This window comes from Sphaeramia orbicularis, chromosome 8, assembly GCF_902148855.1.
Source record: "Sphaeramia orbicularis chromosome 8, fSphaOr1.1, whole genome shotgun sequence".
In the NCBI taxonomy this organism is placed as follows: Eukaryota; Metazoa; Chordata; class Actinopteri; order Kurtiformes; family Apogonidae; genus Sphaeramia; species Sphaeramia orbicularis.
In genome coordinates, this window is record NC_043964.1 from 562,803 (window position 1) to 575,730 (window position 12,928).

The 12,928-nt window shown below is 36.3% G+C and overlaps 1 protein-coding gene across 5 annotated transcripts in view; it reads right to left on the reverse strand.

The window, feature by feature from the left end:
• The window catches only part of LOC115423548 (dual specificity mitogen-activated protein kinase kinase 4-like), a 32,607-nt gene extending 20,667 nt beyond the window's left edge, over positions 1-11,940 (reverse strand). For 2 of the 5 annotated variants that reach the window (XM_030140394.1, XM_030140393.1), the window contains exons 1-2: positions 11,523-11,940; positions 10,080-10,115 (exon numbers count right to left, since the gene is read on the reverse strand). In XM_030140394.1, the coding sequence (XP_029996254.1) occupies positions 10,080-10,115; positions 11,523-11,667 (181 nt within the window). In that variant the 5' untranslated portion in view covers positions 11,668-11,940. Of the gene's footprint in view, positions 1-7,547; positions 7,581-7,973; positions 8,429-10,079; positions 10,116-11,522 lie in introns of those variants that run through there. The other 3 variants (XM_030140392.1, XM_030140395.1, XM_030140396.1) reach the window with 3 other exon arrangements.
• Between the last annotated feature and the right edge of the window lie 988 nt (positions 11,941-12,928).

The following is a 12,928-nucleotide window of genomic DNA, read 5'->3' on the forward strand; positions in this document are numbered from 1 at the left end:
TTCCTCAAATATTGGGGTGACAACTTCTCCCATTCTTCTTTAATAGTATCTTCCAGACTTTCTGGTAATAGTTTTGCTCATAGTCATTCTCTTCTTTCCATTATAAACAGTCTTTATGGACACTCCAACTATTTTTGAAATCTCCTTTGTTGTGACGAGTGCATTCAGCAAATCACACACTCTTTGACGTTGCTTTCCTGATTACTCATATGGGCAAAAGTTTGTGAAAAGGTATGGATAATAGTGTTAGGTATGATTATGACATCAGTATATGTTTGGGTTCAAAACAACTGACGTAGTGTCTGCTGAGAAAAAACAACTACATGTTCAGTGTACATTTGGCTTCCCCACCGTGTAGAATAAAAACATTTTCTATTATGGACATTTTCTTGTGGCAAATAAATTCTCATGACTTTCAATAAACTAATTGGTCATACACTGTCTTTCAATCCCTGCCTCAAAATATTGTACATTTTGCTTCCCCACCCTGTGTGTATAAAGTCTCATGAGAGAACTTTTTTGTTGTGATCTGGTGCTATGTAAATAAAATTTGATTGACTGAGTGATTTGATTGGTTTTCCCTGTAAGTGGCTTTGGAAAAAAGCGTCTGCCAAATGCATAAACAGAAACAGAATTTGGACTTAAAATACATAGCATGATCGATTTTTTCCTTTCTCTGCTTCTCTTCCTTTTCACTTTGTAAAGAAATAACATTCTTGATTCACATACTGTTCATAAAACTGTTTTCTTACAATATATGAGCTACTGTTCAAACACTTTGCTCCACCTCAGTGTACTAGTGACGTTGCACAAGCACATATGACATAAACCAGGCTTGTAGCATCCTTGTATTTTAAATTTAAATGTCATTTGACTCATCCACTCATTCAGATTCACCAGACTCCATAACTGTCACTCACTTCTGTCCGGCATTAACCAGAAATCATTGTCCCGCCTCCAGCTGGTCCAGAACGCAGCAGCTGGCCTTCTGACTGGTCTGAACAGATGACATCACATCAGCCCTACCCTGGCCTCCCCCCAGCCGCTCCCTGGGGGTTTTACAACTGACTTTAACATTTTACTGAGGCTGGCCCAGGACATAAGGCTGCAGAGTCAGTGACGTCTGTTAAATCACTTCTTCATTCATTCATTCATTTTCTGAACCCACTTTATCCTCACTAGGGTCACGGGGGTCGCTTGGAGCCTATCCCAGCTACATAGGGGCGAAGGCGGGGTTACACCCTGGACAAGTCGCCAGTTCATCGCAGGGCTGAACATATAGAGACAAACAACCACTGTCACATTCACACCTATGGGGGATTTAGATTAACCAATTAACCTATTAGTGCATGTGTTTGGATGGTGGGAGGAAGCCGGAGTACCCGGAGAGAACCCACGCAGACACGGGGAGAACATGCAAACTCCACACAGAAAGGTCCCACCCCCCGTCGACTGGTGTTGGAATGGAACCCAGGACCTTCTGTCTGTGAGGCACATGTGCTAACCACTGCACCACCGTGTCACGTCTTAAAACACATTTTTATAGACTTGCCTTTATGTGATGTCTGTCCCTTTTTAATTTTTTAAATGTGAATTTCATCCTGTTTGATTATTCATTTCTATTCTCATACATGATGTTTTTTTTTTATCTCACTCCTTTATTTTTGCATTGATTTGACAGCATCACGTTGTCCCTGCCCTCTTCATTCTGATTCATTTCATTTTTTCAGTGTCATGTTTTTGCATCTGCTGTCCGTCTCTTATTGTGTTGCTTCTGTTTTAGTGTCTTTACTTTCATCTTGTATTCTGCTGTTGTGTCCTCTGATTTGTCAAAGCACTTTGTAAACTTAGTTTTTCAAGGTACTACAGAAATAAAGCTATTATTATTAGTAGTAGTAGTAGTATATTTTTACTGAGTGTTTTTTATGTTTATTGTTTGTAAAGTTGTCATAAAACTTGAATAAACAGAAGTTTAAAAAAAATCCTGTTATAATATGTTAAGTCTGACTGGAGAACCAAATCCACATTTAACATATTACAAGAAACAAACAGGTTACATTGTGAAGTTTCACTAAACTGGAAAAATCTCCAGATTTTGTGATTTAGGTATTTTTCACAATTTTCATAAAGCAAAACCTTGATTAATCCAATGAATTCAATGTGTCACCTGGTTCTGCTTTGACAGAACAGATGCCACTGCTTAAATATCATCCAGGACTGAAACATATTCTGTCCTTTGATTCCAAAACCTATGAAGTAAACCTCATCAGTGTCACACTTTTTCTTTTCACTCATTTATGTTAAAACATGACTCCAAGTCAAGACAGGAAACTGAAGTTAAATCACACTGTGGTAAAAATCACTTTATTTTTTTACATTTTTGGAAACTTTATAAGAAAACAGATGAGCTGAAATCCACATGCAATGATTTTATTTTTGTGAAAATTGTTAAAGCTCTGGTTTAGAAAAGCTTTGAATGAACCTGGGAAATATTCGACAAGGTAAAGCAGGAAGTTTAAACGGTTGGTTTGGTGATCTGATATTTGCAACTACGGTTAAATAGTGTTTCCTGTTTACATTAATTTAACATTTTGTATATTAACAGTTATTTGTCAAGTCTATAATCCAAAACAATACAAGAAACTGTTTTTTTCATCAGATTATTTCGATCAGGGGCCACATCCAGGGACCGGATCAGTTAAAAAAATAACCAATAAATAATGACAACTTGAAACTTTTATCTGTTTTAGAGCGAAAAAGTACAAGTACAGAATGAAAATGATTCCATCTACAAACTATCCCTCAAAATATGTGAATAACATGAACAACCACGAAATAAAAAGTGCAATTTTAATCATATTATGCCTGAGTTTATCATTTCCACATGTGCATTACAACTTACAGATCACAGTGGATCTACGAACACACAGAACATTGGTCAGAATGCACTTATTTTTCTAAAGACATTTCAGGTTGTTCATATTTGTTCAGGTTATTCATGTAATTTGCCCCCGGATTTGACTATTTATCGCTTAGATTTACAGAAAAATTGGATGTACTGTAATATATTGTTGGTATCTGGATATGAAATGATGATGATTTCCCCTGCAAACATTTATTTTTAACCTAAACCTAACTTAGCACCAGAAAAAGATGGATGTTAGCAGCTGCAGTAGACCTATATCAGACCAGAATCCACCTGCACAAAAAGCACTTTCCTGCGCCTGAACCGTCTTTGGAAGCAGACACATGAAATGCATGATGCTGCTAACCCCCCCCACCCTCCCCAGTACTACATCCACGATGCAGAAACACAAACCCACAGATGAACAAATGAAAGTGGCAGAAGAGGACGGAGGGGAGGGGCTAAAACGTGTGGATGGACACATGCTTCAAGGCCAACTGCTTTGATTTCACCTCCAACTGCTGCAAAAAGCCTCCACGCTCGCTCCACCCAAAAAAAAAAACAAAAAACCCCACACGAATGAGTTTGATTTCCCAATAGAAAACGTCGACTGCCGAATGTGCTCCTTGCCTCGACAAGCAACGCTACCCTGAAGTGCACCCATCATGCCACAAAAAAAAAAAAAAAAAAAACAGGTGAAAAAGTGTGAGGTGATGACACTTCAGGCCATACTTCAGCTTGTTAGTTGCACACTGAAAACCAGTGAAGTAGAGCTTCCATTTCTACTGTAAACACTGTTCTGCTCCTTCATAAACCCTGACTGACCCTCAGGCCATTTTTAGACATTAGTCATTTTTCTTTTTTGGTCTGTTCATCATTATGTCTGTGTTACAGCTTATGGCATGAATTCATACAATGAATATTTCTTTTTTTTGCCTCCTCTGTGGACCCTTGAGCCAAAAATGTACAGAAAAAACTGCTATAAAATTAGTATATATCAACATTTTTGCAGCAGAAATCTCTTGAACCACTTCAGCTTTGCACAAAACTGTGACATGTTCATTCATTGTCAGGATTTGAACTCTTTAAATGTCAGTTTGAATACATGATGCCACTTGATTTATTGAAAAAACAACACAAAATTTGAGATATTTTCTGTATAATACACAGCTGAAGGATGTTTTCTTGTTTTATATCAGAATCTTGGACACGTCAAAGATAATCCAAAGTCACTTTTCCATTGGACGTATGCACAAAACTTTACATATATTTACTAAATGTCAAAAAAACACAAGTGCATAATGTTGGTTTTATCATTAAATCACAAATGCGATGATTTGTTTATTATCTCGAGATGACACGAGAAGTCATTCCATAAACATGACGACAAACATAAATATCATGTTGATTTACAAATATATTCATTATTATCATTTCTTATCCCTCTATCCTGAACTAAATTTAAAAAATGAGTCAGTTTCCTGGTGTGTCCACACATACCGCAACATGTTTCTTTTAAAACTCTTCTTCATTTGTTGTAACGTCTGTCATCATCTGTTTCTTTTTATTCACGTGACTCTAGTTTTGGAACTTGCGAATAAAAGTTTACCTAATGGAAAAACGACAATTTCACCCAAACTTTCAATTTTCGATTAAAGGTTTTAGCGCTGGCAAGAGGTGGTTTTTCAGGCGTAGCACAAATGGTACATCACACAAAACTGCAATGGACAGACCTTTGTCTGTAACTAGAGTCAGGTGAATAAAAAAAAAAAGATGTTGACAAAAAATGACGTTACAACAAGAGAAGAAGAGTTTTAAAAGAAACATGTTGCAGTATGTGTGGACACACCAGGAAACAAATCATTTTTTAATTTAGTACAAGACAGAGGGGTAATATATAATAATAATAATAATAATGAATATATCTGCAAATCAACATGATATTCATGTTTATGGAATGACTTCTTGTGTCATCTCACGATAATAAATAAATAAATCATCGCATTTGTGATTTAATGGAAATAACAACTTTAGGCACTTCTGTTTTTTCAACATTTAGTTGATATCAGTAAAGTTTTGCACAGATGTCCGATGGAAAAGCGACTATTTACTTACATTAAATATTTTTAATCTTACATGAAAACTACTAATGCAATGAAATCAGCGTTATTGATCATCTTTGTCCAACACTGTGATATAAAACAACACCACATGCCACCCCTATGTACTATATGGAAAATATCTCATATTTTGTGTTGTATTTTAAATAAAACAAGTGGCGTCATGTATTCAAACTGACATTTAAAGAGTTCAGATCCTGAAAATGAATGAACTCCTGGTAGTTCAAAGCAGAGCTGAAGTGGTTTAAGACATTTATGCAAAAAAAGCAGAAAAGAACATTGATATATGATGTTTTTGCAGCTGTTTTTTGTACATGTACATTTTTGGCTTGAGTGTCTCCAGAGGGCAGTAAATTAAAAGGATGCACAAGCGTTAAATGAAGTGAGATTATCATCAATGGAAGCTCTGAGCTTTAGGCTTGTGCCGATGAGAGTAAAACCTGCAGAATGAAACCTGTAACTGACAATTATTTGCACTTTTCTGGGCATTAAATACCCCTTAAACTCAGAATACAGCTCTAAATATACACTACTGAACTGTCTTTAAATTCTGTCTAAATTAAATCTAATATTAGTTCAAATTCAGGATTTAATTTAAAGTTTCAATGTGTGATATTTAATGACATCTAGTGGTGAAAATGTAGATTGCACCCAAATGAAAAACTCCAGTGTTTATCTTATCATTTCTGGCGGTTTCTTGCAATTAAAAAAAATTGAAAAAAGTTAAGAGGATGTCTGTTGGAGACAACTCACACCCTCTATAGATAGAAAACGCTAATTCTAAAGGAAATCAATTATTTTCAAGTGATTTTACATTGATAAAAAATACAGATGTGAATTATATTAAATATAAATCCTAAATCACACATTGAACCTGTAACTACGGCACAGTTAACTCTTTCAGTGCCACGGGCCGATCAGATCGGCTTTGGAGAACACGCCATATTTGTGTACAAACAAACCGTCCACCCCCATTTCTTTCTCACATTTCGATGACGTTCTTTCAAATCTTCTTGCAAATTCCGATCAATAATGAATCGGCTGCGTCCGGTGCGTTTTGAATCTAAGTAGCAATCGGTCGGATGTTACCGAGCGGTTTTTGACCAAGGAAGAGCTCGCGTTTCGTTTTCTGCTTGGGAAATTTTATGAATGAATTTATGAATGAAATCATATGCAAATTAGATGGCCATTTTGTAGTAATATCGTAAACACAGCGATCTGTCAAAACAGTCCCATCAGCTAGAAAATGAGTTCTGATGACGATTCAGACTTCGATTATAAAGACGACACGAAATACTGAAAAACGGCCAAATTCTGTGGCACTTTTAAGGCTTGTTAGCCCCTTAACTGTCTGGCACCGAAAGAGTTAAACTTATGTCCATTTAGTCATTTCAACTTCATTAATGTTATATGAATTATAATATCAATGTATAGAATAGAATGTTTTGGTTTTTTTATTGTCATTGCACTGACAAAATTGATCATGCAGTCTTCTTTAAAGTGCACAATATCTATGTACGTCTAAGTATAAATTTAAATTCAGTTTTACAAAATGAAAAAATACAATGTAAAAAAAAAACACATAAAACTCTTGACTTTAAAGCTTCTGTAGATAATATTTTTTTGCATAATATGGCAAAATTCCATCATATTTACAACATCTTTCTTTCCACTTTATAAATTATGACCTATGACAGGAGATTCCAGCCAATCACAGGCCTCCTACCAGAGCGAGGATTAGACTATTTCTTTTACTGGACTTGTTTTTATTATTTTTTATTGCGACTGTTGAGGAAGATGCAGTTAAATTGCTTTTCATTATAGCATAGCAATGACAATAAGGTTGTATTTCATTTATTTTAATTGAAAATAATTAATGGATAGAGTAAAAAAGCTTCAGAATGTTTCCTGACTGAAGCAGCCGGTCCAAAGAATAACAATTATTCAAGTAAACTAAGACACTAATACTTTAATGTAACATAAAAGCATGATTTAACGTGGTTTAACAGTGAAACTGTCTTTACTCATTCACCTGCTTTAGTTTTTCATATTTTTTGACATTTAAAACTCAGTTTTATCTGTTTATTATTTTGTATAGTCCATCTTTTTTAATGACACACCTATTTGCACTGGCTTTTAATACAAGTGTGACTTTTATTTGTTTTATCTTCTGGTTGTGCTTTTAGATGCTATGTATCCTATTACTGTGTATCTGTTTTGTCAGTTTTACTGTATCGTATCTTCTATTTCCATATATTTATATTAGTTTGACTATATCTTTTATTTTCACCTATATATTTGTCGTAAACGTGCTATAGAAATACATTTGACTTTGAACTTTTCCCACTGTTAGTTCCCTCTTGTTTTAAAGTATCTGCAGGTTTGTTTTGGACCCTGAACTAGCGGCACAAGCCCATTCGAACCCATCAAGTCTTCACTCTGATTAGTTGGAAACAACAGGACAGACTCCCCCACACCAGATTATCAGGCGGAAACAGAAGGATGGAAGAGGTTTGGCTTACTTGGGGGAGCTCCAGACAGGTTTATCTGAAAGCCTAGAGGTGAGAAGACAGCTTTTATTTTCTTCATATTCACCTTCACTTTGCTTTCTAAGTCTTCGTCTGTTAGTAACATAACCTGACTTTGTCCTGCAATAAAAAAGGTGCTGATGTCGGGTGACCAATCATAGAAATTGGCCTTGCATTTACTGACTTTCCTATGGGGTTAAAATGCATTTTCTGCAGATAATGCATCAAGCATGCATGTATGAAAACAGCTACAAGCGCTTGAGTAATGATGAAGTATGTCATGTAGTCAAATGAAGGAGGCAAAATGACCTGCAAATAAAACCAAAGGGATCTAGAAGAGAGTATGGATGACGTCAGAAGGTGGGTTTGGAGAGAAAAAACACTTTACAGTTTCATAAACATTTTCTCGGCGCAGCTCACCATCATTCGGCATCGTGTCAGGAGTTAGGAATCATTAGTGAGCAGCAGTGAGGTAAAAGGTGAAACATGGTCAGGGAGAAGTCAATGAAAGCAGGATTACACATACAGGGACAACGGCTAAGAACTAACACGTCGTACATGTACGATAAATACATTCGACCTGGATTATTAGGTTTAATTAGAGAAGCGTGTCCTCCTTTAGGAAGAAGGAGAGTGAATGTACAGAGTCAGCATGCAGCTCATTTACAAATCCACTTTGAATCAGGAAATAAACCATCTTGTCAAAGGAAAATCAAGAGAAATCACACACACTCACGTTAACATCATGAGGAATAGGCGTCATTTCAGGCCAGATTACCCAGAATTCACAGCTTTTTCCAGTTCATGTCATGGGTTAAATGTAAAAACTTCTATTAAATACAGTGAACGTTGCAAAATCCTAAATCTAGAAGTTGTGTTTCATGTTTGTACTTCAGATCTAAGTGTCCTATTCACAAACCACAAGGTTGGCAGTTCGATTCCTGATTCACCAGTAAAACCCATGTAGTTTGATAAATGACAGAGGTTGGAGATGCTGTTTTCATGTTCAGTTATGATTTATTTCGCTGGAAAACTTCCTTTTTCTTCAGTTTTCTATGTTTTGATAAAATAACCTTTGAATTCACTATATGATCAGTAAATTAAATATAGGAAAATATCTGATTTACCCTGAAAAATCCAAAATACATAGGTTAATATTATAACAAATGATGATAAATGACTTAGGAAAGGTTAAATGTAAAGAAAAAAACATTTGGAGGTCACTATAAAAATACTTCTAGGTCTTTAAGGCTTTAATTCCATATTTTTTGAGAATATAGATCAAATCAAAGTCTAAAACAAATGAGGGAGGTGTGAACGTGTTTTAAAACTTCTCTGTTTATTTTTCCACTGATATCGACTATAATTTGTACTGAACATGTTCACAGAAACGGTGTTACCAAGTGTTTCAGAATAACAATAAACACAATCTTTATTTAGGGCTTTCTGACAATTTAGATGAGTGCCACACAAATCATTTCAATAAAGTCATGTCTTTTCTTATTTATTTTTTTATTGTATTTGTTCATTTTATTCTAGAAGGGACACTGCACATTAACGAACATACTATATAATACTAATGTAAATATGCCAGAGTTTACATAAATGCTGAACTACATCTATAGTCCTTTTTCCTGTTAATTTTAAGCTTCTATTATAGAAAGACCTGGATATTAGTTTAATACTACACACAGAGATAAGGAAAAAGAGGAGCCATTTACTGACATACAGAACACGAAACGTTTCTTGGGTGTTGCATCTTTAATTGAAACTGAAAGTGAAAATATTAATAAATCATGACATTTTTTATTAGTTTCCTCCAACTATTTTTATATATCTGACCTGTTATAACATCATAATTATTCCAAATAAAGGGGATAATTAGTAAGATGATGTTTTATATAACAATTAAGACAAGCCTTTTTTTTTTATTAGTTAAATAATGATTCTAAATATTTAACTAAAGTGAAATAAAGTATTTATTTCACCTTTATTTTACCAAGAAGTCCCTTGGGATTGGATCTCTTTTGTAAGGGAGACCTGGACAAGAAGCTGAACCAGTGCAACAACAATAATAACAAGTAACTGGGCATAAAAGGATAAATAACATTACAATACACTTCCGGTTAAGTACAGCATGTGCACATTTGTGAGAATTTAAGTGAGAAAATAACCTTGAATTCACCCAAAGAAATGAGTCCAGGAAGTTGTATTGAATTCCAAATGTATGTATGAATGAAAGTATAATGGAAATTAACAGAATATGGTCCCAGTGTGTGTCGTATATTTTAACTCTGAAGTCTCTGAAGGTTTTTTTTGCATGAATTTAAAGCCCATGACATGAACTGTAGATCCAGCATGAGTTGGTGTGAAATGACGCCATAACAGATTGTACCGAACCGTTACTCTGTAGTTATGTTAACATTAAATATTCGTCCCCAGACCTTGAATTTTCCATGTGAATTAAAACTGATTGGAATCAAACTGCTCATCCTACTCTACTGATTGAATGAAGTTTGTAGCTACCTGTTTCACTCTGACATCTCCAGCAGGTGTTGGACTCTGAAAGTTAAAATAAGACATTGTTTGTATAAAAAAAAAACAGCACTGGAATAAGCATTGGGTTCAGATGTGTTTGGGATGAGAGATGGTTTGGGGATTTTTGTGGACAGAGCAGTTTCGTGTTCCACTGAATAGAAACAGCTGAAACGTTTAAAGAATTAACCCTTAAAAGAAGTCACACAAATACACTTTGATTTGTTGTTTTAACACGGTTCTAAAAACCACGCATCTGCACGTCTCAGACTCTGTATCAGTGTACACCTGGAACATACAGTTAAGTAAAAATGTGACTGATTTTTGTTGTACAATGATTTTTTTGTGTGTTTTTAATACTATGCACATAATTCCTGCAGTTTCTTGTTGTATATTAATGAAGAGAGACACAATAAATGTGCTGATTGAAAAACATACTTAAAGTTGACTTCTGCAAAACACTGTGTAAAGACTTCAAGTGTTAAGATAAATCGAGCACATTTAACACCACTTTAACTTTAGGTAAAACCATTTTAATTGTATAAAATAATTAAAGCTAATATGAATATAACTGAATCTAAGAATCAAATTTAGCCATTTTAATTAGATTTTCTATAATTATTACCAAACCCACACTAGATAGCAAGACTTTACAAATAGTAAATAATAATAAAATTGGTTTTAAGAAAGGTTTGGCATACTAATTCTCACATAAATTTTAATAATAAAAACATCAGACTGGTGTAATTATGTCCATGAATGAAGGCTATAAGAGACAATGGAAAACAGTATGGTTTAAATACTAGATAATTCAGCCATTTAAGGTGGATTTTTCCATAATGACTACACTGTAAATACCACTATCATAGAATCCATATGAAAGGTGACAGTGGTTTTAAAATATCTGCAACTCTTAGATAAATCCAATCTAAAAAAGTAGAACACTTACATTTGTGTTGCAGAATGAAGGCTAATCAGAGGCCCAGATGATATTAACTGTGTTTAGGCTTCTGCACATACAGGAATGCATCCTCAGAGTTTATTAAATGTATGTAACTGGCTTCTGTGATAAAACATACATGTGTGTTTGGTGTGTAAAAGGTTAGATTAGTGCACGGAGTGTGTTCAGCTGAAGCCCCTTCCCATAAACTGGGACAGTCCTGCTGAACTGGTGCCAGTCAGACTGCAGGTTCTTCTAAACAGCTTTTACAAACAGCTGTTTTCCAGGTAAGGGCTCATGCTGGGGGTTTTCCCGTGGGACTCGTCCGGGTCTCGGGTGTTTTTTTGAGCCCTGGCAGTCTCCGGAGCCTCCCACGGCTAACCCCGCTAGCCTTAACCTTCAGTGCCGCAGAGAGGAGCTCCCCGGCCCGGCCCGGCCCGGCCCGGCCCGGCCCGGCCCGGCCCGGAGCTGCCGTTCCGCCGGCCCACACTCACCCTGCATGCTGCTCATGGTGGTGATGTGCTGGCTCTGGGACTGGTGGAGGTGGTGGGCGGCGGAGCCCGCGCTGCTGCCGCCGCTGTTCGGTGCTGTGGGGCTGTTGGGACCGGGAGTCGCCATTGTTGTGTGTCTGAATTCCATCAGCGGCGCCGGGCTGCGGTGCACACGGAGCGGCTTCACCCTGCCCTCCCACCGACTCAAGCCCCGCGGACGGCGACGGAACACCGCGGTACGGACCGGTACGCACCCCGGGGCGTTTGAAAATGCGTCCGAGGACTGGCACTTTGTAAAAGTTTGGGGCTAGCGCGAACAGCGACCCGCCAACAACAACAACAAACACCCAGCTAGGCTAAGCTAACAGGCTAACGGCACTAGCCGGAGCTTTACGACCGCAATCAGCTGACCGAGTGACACTGGCATGTCAACACCCACAGCTGCGGAGCGCGAGGCTCCATCTGCGCATGAGCAGAAGGCCGGGCGAGCTCACCACTGCCCCCTGCAGGTGTTGGGCCAAAGTGCGGATCCCCTGGAGCATAGTTTGGACTTTTCATGTCATAATGATCACTTACCATGGGGATATATTTAACAGGGGCTTCTTACGTATGGAAGCCCAAATTATGAGATAAAAAGTCATAATGATGATTTATAAAGTTATAATTACGAGATAAAAAGTCAAAAAGTCAAAATTATGAGATAAAAAGTCATAATGAGGATTTATAAAGTTATAATTACGAGATAAAAAGTCAAAAAGTCAAAATTATGAGATAAAAAGTCATAATGATGATTTATAAAGTTATAATTATGAGATAAAAAGTCAAAAAGTCAAAATTATGAGATAAAAAGTCATAATGATGATTTATAAAGTTATAATTACGAGATAAAAAGTCAAAATTATGAGATACAAAGTCAAAATTATGAGATTAAAATTTCTACATTATGAGATAAAAAGTCATAATTATGCTCCTGCGACCAGGGGAAACAATTCTGAGTGGAGATACGTACCTTGGCACAACACCGGATCTGTCAGAATCAGAATTGGACTCAAAATCCGAATTCTTCATTAATCCCAGAGGAAATTATTGTGTTGCAGTTGCTCCGTGCAAGTATAATTAACCCATAAAGACCCAGTGCTACTTTTGTGTCAGTTCCCAAATGACATTTTCTCTATACCTAACCTTTCATAAGTGATTTATCACCATTTACGTCTAATATTATCATCTGTATTTTGTATTTTATCAGTATAAATCATGTATTTTCCTATAATTTATTCACTGATCATGTAGATGTTCATAAAAGCTCAGATTAAAGTTGGAGGTTATTTCATTTCTTTTCATTCATTCATTTATTTCGAGCATTTACAGAATACATGCAAATTCAAAATTCCTAAATCATTCATTAACAC